Consider the following 12,671-nt stretch of genomic DNA (forward strand, 5'->3'; position numbering starts at 1 on the left):
ATACTCAAACCACACTTAAGAGTTTAATACACTGTTCTCTAAAAATTCAAGGATGCACTGGTTGTCAGACACTCTAATGTATTGAAGTCGTGGATGATCATCGTGATCTTTCGTCGTATTCAAGTGACGTTCCGCTTTTTCTAGAAACGTACATGACATCCAAAAAGGCCTTGCCCGACTCATGGCCACATTTCCATACAAACGTTCGATTAGTCTTCCGATGAACTTTAGATTCTCCGTCAGACTTTCCTCCAGCAAATTTTGTCCTGGAAGGGGTTGCGGGCAAACCAATATGTGAAGGGATATTTGCCTAAAGGATGTGTTTTGCGTAATAATCGGAATTTAATTTACCTTACCCAGGCACGTAGCCAGGATTTCGTAATAGGGAGGGTCCGTGACAAAATACTGCGGTTATCACACCAGGGGCTTCATCATTCTAAACTATTTTACTGCAAATATATATTGGTTCGTTTAACTAGGATTTCGTAATGGAAGGGGGCATGACATGAAATACTCTGGTTACACGCCAGGGGCTCCATCAATCTAAACTATTTTACTGGCAACATAGCCATATTTCTAAGGATAATAAAATGAGTATATGTTAGTAAGTATTTTAACAACGAACTATGAAAAATCTCCGGTAAAAAAAAAATATAAAAAAAGTATTGAAAAAGATATAATCTTCCGAGTTTCTTAAGTTCTTCTGAGAGTCTACCAGATCGAACCGGTTTATCGGTAGTCATTTGTAGTCCATAGGATTAGCATGGAGCAAAACGGAATTCGGAACGTTCCATTACAATAATATCCATTTTGAACTTGACTTCCTCCCCTGTTTCCTTAAAACAAAGCTCCTCATAAGAAAGAGTAACCGAGCGCTTGCTGCAGCTTTATATTTTTAACCCTGATTATTCTTTTTCTCGTTCCTTTTTGTTTCATTGTTTCTTAATTTTTAGATTTCTGGTTCCGAAGGGGGGGGGGTCCGGACCCCCCGGACCCACCCCTTGACTACGTGCCTGCCTTACCTGGAGAAGGTGGAAGCAGTTCGAATTTTCAAGCTCCAACAAATAGTAATTTAAACATGGTAAGATATGAACGGAAAATAATTTACAGAGTAACAAAGTTATTGAAGATTTAAGACACACTATATATCTATTCACGAATGCAATAATTCAACTTTTTTTTTGTTTCTCTTGCAAATTTCCATTTTCTGGACCTTGATTCCCCCCCCCCCTTCCCCGAATCATTTGTTGACAAATAAATCACGGAAAGGAATTTTAAAAGAAAGGTAGCCAGGACGGATAATAACAAGATATAATGTTGCTCACTAGAGAAAATGTATGTTTTCTCGTCTCGAAAAAGTGTCTTGAAAGTCCAATCTTATCTCGAAAATTTAAAAAAAAAAAATTGTTTGAAATTTTTTAGTTACAAAATTTTCTTTTGATTTTTTTTGGGGGGGGATTGAAACTTTTTAGTTTAAAAATATTTGTTTGAAAATTTTAGTTTGAAATTTTTAGTTCCATATTTTGTACTCGTTGAAAAAGAACTGTTTCGAAACGAATCGGAACTGTTTAAACAAAAAGATCTGGCAACATTGCTTCATCATGATGTATCTATTGGAAGAGCTGAGTCTTGTCTCGCATCTTGACATGAAAACTCAGGCTCGTTTAGTCTCATGGGCAACAAAGATATAATCTGATTAATAACTTGGTGAGACAGAAAATATCTAAATTACCAGGGAATACAGTAGTTAGGTGGTAGAGCGATCATATATGGTGCGAGATGTCCTTGGTTCCATCCCGGGCCATGTGAGTTTGTGCTGGATAGCATTGTTCCGTGAGTTTTCTCGAAGTCCTTCCGTCTCCTCTCATTTTCTCATTCTACCACATTGACTTTCACTAATTATCCACCTCCTTTAACCTAAAGGGCAAAAATGTGGAATGTTAAATTAGATTTAATCCATTGTTTTCTAGATAGCCGGCTGCAGGATTCGAATATAAGATCTTCCGATTGCGAAGTGAGAACTCTTAATAGTAGGGATGGCCAGAACCGGTTCTTGGTGGAACCGGTTTTCGGGTCTGAACGGATCCGGTTCTAGAAGATCCGGTTCCGGAACCGGTTTTTCGGATCCAGGTCTGGAACCGGTTCTTCGTATCCAGGTCTGGAACCGGTTCTTCGGATCCAGGTCTGGAACCGGTTCCGCTGGAACCGAAACTTTGTTACCATCCCTACCTAAACGCGAGCTGCTGGCAAGCTGTGAACAGTATGCTAGATGAAATGGTGGAAGCGACAGGCAGGCTCCCAGACGGCTGCAGCTTGTCTCATTTGGCTAAATAAACTGGGTAACTGGCAAACTCATTGGCTAAACAGGCAAACTGGCCAACTCATTTGGCTAAACACCCACTGGTGGACCAAATTTTTTTTATGGGGGCACAAGCGGGTCTGGGCGGGGAAGGCACAAGCGCATGGTCCTCTTTGCATTATTTTTGAAGGTGAACTTTGTGCCTCTTTTACGGGTCTTTGGAGGCTTTCGGATCCAGGTCTGGAACCGGTCCCTAAGATCCGGTTCTGGAACCGGGTTTTCAGATCCAGATCTGGAACCGGTTCCTAAGATCCGGTTCTGGAACCGGGTTTTCAGATCCAGATCTGGAACCGGTTCTTAAGATCCGGTTCTGGAACCGGGTTTTCGGATCCAGGTCTGGAACTGGTTCTGAAAACCGGATCTCCGAGAACCGGTTCCTCGCGGAACCGGTTCCGCCGGAACCGGAACTTTGTGGCCATCCCTACTTAATAGTTTGTCTATGTGCTGTTCTTGAATAATTTGTATTCTTATACGTTAATGCACGACGAACATATTAGAACATTACCTCAGTTAATGTAACGACGTTGCTTCAGTTTCATTCGCGGTAAACATAAGCAGTCTGTGAATTGGGTTGGATGGGAAGGGGATAAAGTGAGTGCCAATAGGACACAGAGATCTCAAGGCCCAATCATAGTAATAATAATAATATTAAATGAGAGAAAGTCGCCCTCCTCAATACCCGTACACACAACTATGATTATCTGACAACAGTAACAAACAAGAAATGTATCAAATCAATTAATTTATCAACAATAATAAATTGAATGTACCTAGGTGTATTGCCTGAGATACTTACTTGCACCTAATCTTTCCGAATTTGTTTGAGAGTAGGATTAAAAGTATCCTACATTGTATATGTACGTACAACATTGTTTCAAAAAAAAAAAAAAAATCTTGACCACCCACCTTACTTTAGAAGGCCATATTCCGCAAACTGATTTAAGGAAATTCTAATAATTTGGCTCTAAATAAAGATCTCGATTGGCCAAAGAAAAATCCACATTTGTTGGATTTGATTGCAACCATAGGTAAAAGTGCAAAACTTTTCAGTGAAATAAGTGACCATAAAAAAAAAAAAAAACTACATGATGTAAGACATTTGTAATTCCATGTATGACTTCATCATATGTAGTTAGTATAACGCCGTCATCCAAATTCATCTCCAACAACGACGAACTGAAGGCTATGAGGATACAGTTGCAAGTGACAACTATAGTACTCGCGCCCAGTCATGAAGCTTGGGTTCTAAACCAATCCCAGCAATATTTTGCTTGAGCTCCGATGCATCGGAAAACTTCGGTAAAATTCGTGGAGCCGCTTCCCGAGCGCACACTTGGGGAAACGTCAAACAGCTGAAATTCTCCAACAACGTTGCCAAACTTTGAAGAGATAGAAAATGAGTATTTTCTATTTAAAAAAGCATTTAAAAATTACCAATAATAACACTGCACAACAATAACCACTGTAACAATTATTCTAAAACGGTAACAATAACACGAATAGTAACAACGAAAATATAACGCAACAAAAAAAAACAAGTAAAAACGGAACTTTGCGCCAATCCGACAACACTGTACTCTCGGGAGATGTTTTCCGTGTAGCGCGAGAGACGACACTGACAAAATTTGATGGGTGGGGGTTGACGATAGGAACACCTCCTCGCGTTCTATTGGATAGTGAAATCGGTAGATCTAGGTCAAGCTTCACGACTCGGCGCGAATACTTTATAGAGGCACAATAAAGAGCGGGACGACGGTGGAGACAGAGGAGGAGAATGCGTTTGCTGTCTTAGCTGTGTGTATAAAACTAGATGCGAAACTGAATAGCTTACATCTTTCAATTTAGGATACAATTAGAAGATTAAAATTCCAGATTAAGGACAAAACCCATGCTGATTACAATATATTTGAACCAGTTCTCATTAAACATGATTCGGGAGGACTAGTTTCTTTGGAGGGGATCAACATGTGATTGAGGGGGAAAATCATCCTCATTTACCGGTAATTTGCATCCTGGATGTAACTTTATACGCAAGCAATGGTAGCGAAACCGATTCAATCTTCCCCCGCCGAGCTAAGAAAAAAAAAAGTATAATGCGAATCAAGTTCCATAACTTAAGGAAGGTTTGCGGGACCGTTTTTGCCTCTACTGATGTCAACTTTTCAATGAGAAATAAAATTTAAAAAGAACACGAATTTAATAATAAATAAATAGGTAATTAAATAAACACCAACAAATGTTCCAGACACATGTGTAGATGTTCTGCTTGTCTGCTTGCAGATCTAAGAGATAGCTATCTAACGTCAAAACACCATGCACTTTCCTTTATTTCCTAGTGACGAGGTACTATGTGCACAGAACACCAGGTGATATGAGAGAAAAAACGTCACAGTATCATCTGATAACAGACATAATCATAAACGGTGTATCCCCTAAACAAGGAAAAAACATACATCAACTGTTTCAACATTCAACGACTTTTCTTTTTTATAGACTATATACTTATCTAGATTTCTTATCTTTACAACAAAATCTAAGCGAAAAGATCATTCTTGGTCTTTCAACCAACAACACTTCTGAGGAACAACATCCAAGACACAGCGTTCAGTTCTTCTAGAGGACAATTACCTAATCATCGGCTCTGTCAATCACAGAACTTCCACGTTTACAAAACATTCTCTACAAGTCTACATGTATAGCATATACCTATATGCCACACCTGCATATACAATACGCCAAAGACGTAGCAATTTGTGAGTCAACAATGAGTATCCAAACTCAGGAAGGTCCAATTAGAGCAGATCATTCTGTTGTTCCTATCATCACTCATGAAGAGGAAATTGTTCAACCAGGTAAATGTTAATTAGTGTTTATTCGTACTTTTGTGACGGACCAGTGGTATAAAAGTTCTGTAACTCTGTAATCAGACAGAAGTGGTGGGGACTGTATGTTTCAGTAACATTGGTCAAACAAAATACTACAATACAAGAGTTGCGGTGGAAAGACGTTATAACACTCAATCTTATTATTATTTTTTTAAAGGCAAACTCTTAACGCCTAAATGATAGTGTTTAAAGATTTGCACCTTCAGGACTGGAGACACGGGTTCGATTACCGATGGAAGCTCATGTGGCTAGTTAAGCTGTATAGGAAAGTTGAGAAGTTCCTTTCAACCTTGACTCTCAGAAGGGATGTTGTATTTAAAAGAAATAATAATAATAATAAAAATCCTTCATCAAGGATTTCTCTGTAAATATAAACTATGGAGTTTTCGCCCTACTAGGTTCTTCTTGTCTACATTTTAGCGACTTTTTAAGCTGGAGAAAACTTCCTTCATTAAGTTTTACTATTCTGCAGTGAATGAAAAGTTATAAAAATGTATATTAACATAATTAATATTATCATCAGTTAATGAAATATAATGCACATTAAAAATTCCGAATAATTCGTTGAAATATGATAACATTTTCTACCATGGTGATAATTTTTCAAAATTCGCACTTTCTGTGCTAGACAATTCAGAAATTTGTGGAAATTTGATAGCTTTATAGAATTTTCCATCTCTAGGAAACTTGCAAATAAAATTTATATTTCCCGCCTTGAAACATGCCGGAAGCCACAGACCTTAGCATTAGAGTATTAAAAGGGGGACAATCGATGGTTCAGTCGTGGAGTAGTCCAGTCACTGCTTCAATCTAAGGTCATGTGAGTTGTGAGGAATAACATTGTGTCTTTGGGTTTTCTCATGGTTCACCCCTTTCCTCCCATTTTCTCACTTCTTTAATTCTCCATGTTAATTCGCTTTCATTAATTACTAGGTCTGTCCAGAAAGTAACAGACGTTCTGAAATAAAAAAGGAACCGAATGAACAAACCAAATTGTATTATATACATTTGAAAAGCTATTTTTCCACATAATTGCCATGCAAATTAAGGCACTTAAGTAGTAGGGACCCGCGTATATTGAGCCGAGTCAGCAAAAATTTTCTCGATTCTGATTGGTGGAGAGAGATCACGTGACTTTAGGCCCCGCCCAAGCGGGAAATTCAAATTTCCAGGTCACGTGGTATGACGTCATGAGTCACCCCGTGAGGAAATCCCTTATTCTCTTTTACGGCCGGGGTTTTTGAAATTTGTTCCCTTTTATGGGTAAGATGAGTGCTTTGATACCTGATTCTGATTGGTTGACAGATATCACGTGATCTTAGACCCTGGGATATTTGAAATTCGTTCCCTTTTATGGGTAACATGAATGCTTTGGTACCACGATGATGATTGGTTGATAAAGGTCACGTGATCTTAGGTTCTGCAATTTTTTTAAAATTTGTTCCCTTTTACGGGTAAGATGAGTGCTTTGATACCTGATTCTGATTGGCTGACAGAGGTCACGTAATCTTAGGTCCAAAGATATTTGAAATTCGTTCCCTTTTTACGCGTAAGATGAATGCTTTGGTACCACGATGATGATTGGTTGATAGAGGTCACATGATCTTAGGCTCTGGGACTTTTTTTTTAAATTCGTTCCCTTTTATGGGTAAAATGAGTGGTTTGGTACCTTGATTTTGATTGGTTGGTAAAGGTCATATGATCTTAGACCCTGGGACTTTTGAAATTTGGGTACCCTCTTTGATCATTACTTTACTACCTCGATTCTGATTGGCTGATAGAGGTTTTAGACCCGCTAAAATTTAAACCAAGTTTTAGAAAACTAAAAGAAAAATCCTAAGAAAATGTTTCTCCCGGAATCGAACTCAGGTCTTTCAAGCCAAAGACGTGTATCCTAACCGCTTAGCTATGAATGAATTCGGTTTTAATCGTGCTTGGTGGGTTTCGAACCATGGTCTTTGAAAATGATACACTTATACTTTAAGAAAATAAATCTGGCAGTGTAACGCTTCCATTCGTGGATTAAAATAAAATACTGATAGACTTCTTTGTGTGTTGACATAGAACCACATATGATTGAAAATGCAAACGTCAGCGAATGTTGTATCGTATTACTTTAGTTTTACTACGAACGTGTCAGCATGATTCATGAAAAAAAAAGAAAGAAAACATTTTCTTACGGAATATGAGGAAAATGAAATGTCACAATTTACGACAGGTAGTGACATGATCCTGACAGCATTTGGGATGATGTCATGATCGGAATTGCAATACTAGATGTTGTAACTATTGAGAAACATGAATGACGTCACGATCGATTGTTACACATCGTTTTGGTTCGTGATTCATGACAAAAGCAGCGTTTTGATTGGATCGTTGTGACATCATTTTATAAATTTCCTCGTTTCTGATTGGTCTTCAGCGACCTAAATAAATATCTAAATTTCATTTTTCAAATCCTACACCGCTCTCAACTGTCAAGTGAAGAAGGTCTGCTTTTTAAAAGTGTCTTCATTGCACCGACTTTTTGTTCATCGAATTTGAGGTAAGTTCAGTGAGATTTTATTTTTCACACAAGATTCGAAAATCATTTTTTATTTAATATTTGTGGGCGGATCACTAATACACTGTTTTACTTTTAGTACGAAATATTTAGGCTATGTGGAATTAGTGGAATGGGAAAGTGGGAGTACCCTTAATAAACTCACGAGATCGAACCCACACATTAAAACTAAGCACGAGAAATGATATGGTTTGCTTATTTTGGTTTAGCGTCCCTTCAGCTTAATGTTGAATCTGAGCGCCCGTCGGGAATTGAACCATGGCTAAAAATGTGTGCGCTTAGTTTTGAAAAGAATGCATTCAAAATTTCGAAAACTACACCTGAGAATAATATGGTTCGATTCCCTTTGAAAACATTATTTTAGTTTAGCGTCCCTTCAGCTTAACGTGATATTCGAGCAACCGCCCGAGGTTGAACCAGGGCCAGAGGTGTGTACGTCAACCACTTAGCTTAGTTTTGAAAAGAATGTATGATAACACATGAGAATAATAAATTTCAGAAAAGGCTTGACAGCGATTCGACGTGAAAAGTAAACCCACCAAGGGTTGAACCAGGACCTTCCATGTTAGAACCATGTACGCTAACCGCTTAGCCATGATGATAATAAAAAAAAGAGTGCATGAATATTTGCTTTAAAGTTTTACGCTATACAGATTTTGTTTTGACAATTACATATGCGTAACGTTAATGTTTGATGAATATCTTAAACCTGCAAACGCATTGTTTTAGTTTAGCGTCCCTTCAGTTTAACGTGATATTTGAGCAACCACCCCCGGGATTGAACCAGGGCCAGAGGTGTGTACGTCAACCATTTAGCTTAGTTTTGAAAAGAATGTATGATAACGCATAAGAATAATAAATTTCTGAAAAAGCTTGACAGCGATCCGACGTGGAAAGCAAACCCACCGAGGATTGAACCAGGGCCTTCCACGTTAGAAGCATGTACGCTAACCGCTTAAAAAAAAAGGAGTGCATGAATATTTGGTTAAAAGTTTTACGCTATACAGATTTTGTTTTGGCAATTACGTATGCGTAACGTTAATGTTTGGTGAATCTCTTCAACTTGCAAACGCATCATTTAAAGGTCGTTGTGAGTGGAAAAATGCTTACGCGTACTTTGTCACATCTCAGCACTGTTGAAACATTCATTCATTTCATGCATTCTTTTTATCACTACAGAGCCGTAGGTCAGTTATATGCTGATGTAATGGTCTCGAGTTTGATTTCCAGTATGACAACAATAAAACACTCATTTCAGTAACATAATTATTTTTTAAAGAAAACTTTGATTTCTATTACGTGTGCTTTCATAATGTGATTCTGAGCCCCCCCTTCCCGCCAGGGAATCAAACTCAGGACCTTTACATGAATTGCTTAGTTAAGAATTTATCATCAATGTTATGATTTCCTGTTTATCAGATGATTAAGATTTTTCTTTCTTCTTTTCTTTTGTAGTAAATTCACGCTGCTCAATTCCTTTTTCCCCCATTACATATTTTATCGTAATTCTACCTGTTTGTTTGTTTTCTCCTGTTTTTAACCATGGCCGAATCGGGTTTTACTGTTTGTAATAAAATCACTCGTCATTATAGACGATTTAACATTGAGGGCAAATTGCTGGAAATTCAATTTAACGCACCACCCGTAGGAACCAATATTATCCAGTACGTGCATAATATTTTCAAGCAATGCTGGACCATTTATTAGACAATGTCGATGATAAGACTTTTTTTTTTTTTTTTTTTTACATTTGCTCAGTCGCGTTACTCTTAGTCGGTTACCTAGAGCATTCGAAAACCGACGAGTTATCATCATTGCGAATGATTTCTATGGTAGTTTTGTTTTTTTTTCTTTATTTCCATAAGTGAAAAAGAAAAAAATAGGAAAATTTGGGAGGGAAAGGATGGAGAAGGAAAAGAGACCAAAAAGGGAAAAATTTACAAAAACGAAACAAAACAACAACAACAAAAGAAAGCTATGAAATTTAACAAAACAGTTTGAATTTAGATTGCTTGTTTATTGTGTATTTCAGTATGTGTGTTTGGTATCTGTGTTCTCTGCGTATTTATGTTTTTATGTTTTTACCTTTTGGCTTCTTCTTCTTTTTACCGTAGGCTTCTTCTTGTTTCTTGCAGGTTTTCCCTGTGTGTTTAGGTTTTTTCACCCATATGTGCACCAAAACTAATATTCTTACTACACTACACTATATGCTTGTGCTGTCACTAACACTAATAATCACTAACACTTGTTTTTCACCTATATGACTTTCTATTTGTATATATATATATATATATATATATATATATATATATATATATATATATATATATATATATATATATATATATATTTAACTTCACCTTGCACCACACGAATTTCTGGCTTAACTTAAGCATTTCGTTTTTCAGCCTGTATGTTTTTCCATTTATTGTTCACTTTCACTCTTCCACATACTAAAAATTTCTCTTTTCGTTTAACTCTATTACTGTATTCATTATTTATTTATTTATTTTAACCGCTCATTTTGCGTTCCTTGGTATCTTGGCTGGTTCTTATAGACTGGGTCCGGGGTCCACTCGGAGCACTTAGTGTGGACCCCGGTCCGTTGTATCCCAGTGCCATCCTCACCAACCTCCCCCGGCGCCCGAACGATAAATGCGGTGTTTTCCATTATGTCCTTTCTTATCATTACCCTATTCCCTCCCGTGAACCCACCACCACTCCATTTCACGCACTCTTCTTCACACACTCTTGCACCGGAATTCCTCTTCCAGTCCCTAGGCTGGAGGTGCATCCATTCATTCGATTTGTTCCCGGTAGGAGACACGGTTTTCCTGTGTTTCCTCTCCTGGAGTCTTTTCTCCGGTCCAGGAACAAGTCTCACATTCGTTCATTTTCTTTCATTCATCACTTTAATTCTCTCCATTGTTTAAATTTCTTCTGTACATATTTCTTCTTATATCTGAGTATTCATTAGTTATTTTTTTCAATTTCTCACAATCTTCCTTACTAGTTAATATTTCTTGTAAAGTCTTGTTTCGAATATCCCTTCTTAATATCACATCATCTTCCATTGTTGGGCACCACATAATGTGATGTTCTGGTGTGCCAATTTCTCCACATTCACAGCTTGGTGTTCGTTTGGATTTAATTTTATACAAGTAATCTTCATACGGTCCATGTCCTGTTAGGAAATGAATTATTCCGTAAGTGGGATTTAAATGTTTTATTTGTAGTCTATCTTTTATGTTTGGAAATATCTGATGTACTCTGTGAGCTCCTTCATACCGTTGCCAATCTTCATTCCAAATTGCTATCATATGATCTTCAATTTCTTTTTCGGTATTTAGTTCTTTATCAAATGTATCCCTGATTTTGTCTAGATTTCCTTTTCTTAACCAATAGTTCGCTGCCCTCTGCAGAGCTACAATATTCATGGGTTTTACTCCTAATATTATACTTAGTGAGCTATGTGATGTCGATGAAAAAGCTCCACTTAATCTTATTAGTATTTCTTTGTGGTCTATTTAATCTATTCTTATATGTTTTATTTTCTAATGTTCTCCCAATCCAAACACTTGATGCATATGTCATTGCAGCTGCTAAAATGGTTTCTTGGTACAAATTTATTATTTTCAATTGTAGTTTCTATTTGTTTCTAGCTATCGTAATTAATTTATTTGCTATGCTGTTCCCTCTAGTTGTTATATATTTAAAATGTGCATCAAAATTTAGTTTTTCATCTAATATTATTCCCAGATATCTTATATTTTGTTCTCTTTTTATGTTTATATCATTTAGCTTTATTATTGGGTTTCGTTGTAACTTTGTTCCAAAAATTAGGTATTTAGTTTTACTCGTTGATAATTTTAATTTACTGTCTTTGCTCCATTTGTTTAAGTGTTCTATTATTTTTGCAGTTTTAATTTCTAATTCTCTTCTGCTATTTCCACTTGCTGTTATTGCAATGTCGTCGGCAAATGCAACAACTATGTCCACGTCCTGCATCTTGTTTAATACTTCCAAGCATGGTTGTAGCTCAATGTCCCATAAAGTTGGTCCCAGGATAGAACCTTGTGGGCAACCTTTCTCGGTCTCAACTTCTATGTCTCCTTCTTCGTTCGGTATTATGATTTTCCTGTTTAATAAGTAATTTCTTACTAAGTTTATTATATATTTAGGCAAATTTAATTTTCTGATATTTTCTAGAAGTGAGGGAAACCAAAGATTGTCAAAAGCTCCTTCAATATCTATAAAGAGCGCTAAGACATATTTTCGTTCGTACTTTTTTTCCTTTATATTATCTACTAATCTATTTATAGCGTCTTCTGTTGATTTTCCAACTCTAAAACCATATTGTAATTGATCGTCCTTGACATCTCTATATTTTTCTAACATGTTTAGGATTATTCTTTCAAAAGCTTTGGAAATGTTTTTAAGCAAGCAAATGGGTCTATAAGATCCAACTTCTGAGGCGTCCTTTTCTGGTCCTTTAGATAGGATACTTCGAAACTTTCCAGGAATCTGGGAAAAGTTGCTTCTTAAGTAACCAGTTAAATAGTCTAGCTAGATATGGTGTCCAAATATCTTTTGCCTTTTTGTAGATTTCATTCTTTAGTTCATCTATTCCTGGTGCTTTTTTGTTTTTAAGTTTCTTTATTATCTTTTCCATCTCCTCATTTGTTACCAGATCTTCTTGAGGTACAGTATCAATGGTTTCCTCCATCATTTTGTTTCTTAACTCGATGTTACTTTCCGTATCTTCTCCTCTATATCCTTTGGGAAGAACTTATTTGCTAACGCCGTTAATGTTTCCTCTCTGTTCGTAGTTAGCATTCCATCAGGTTTTTTAGCTGTGCTCAAG

General features: G+C 36.9%; 1 protein-coding gene across 2 annotated transcripts in view; it reads left to right on the forward strand.

The window, feature by feature from the left end:
* LOC145681460 (putative inorganic phosphate cotransporter) overlaps positions 1-12,671 on the forward strand; it is a 184,382-nt gene that overhangs the window by 67,079 nt on the left and 104,632 nt on the right. The window contains exon 1 of one of the 2 annotated variants that reach the window (XM_081753100.1): positions 4,934-5,211. The exons of the other annotated variant lie outside the window; for it this stretch is intronic. Within the exon in view, the coding sequence (XP_081609226.1) occupies positions 5,070-5,211 (142 nt within the window). The 5' untranslated portion in view covers positions 4,934-5,069. Of the gene's footprint in view, positions 1-4,933; positions 5,212-12,671 lie in introns of those variants that run through there. 2 annotated transcript variants of the gene reach the window in all.

Source organism: Thermobia domestica, chromosome 3 (genome assembly GCF_964235325.1).
Source record: "Thermobia domestica chromosome 3, izTheDome1.hap1.1, whole genome shotgun sequence".
Classification (NCBI taxonomy): Eukaryota; Metazoa; Arthropoda; class Insecta; order Zygentoma; family Lepismatidae; genus Thermobia; species Thermobia domestica.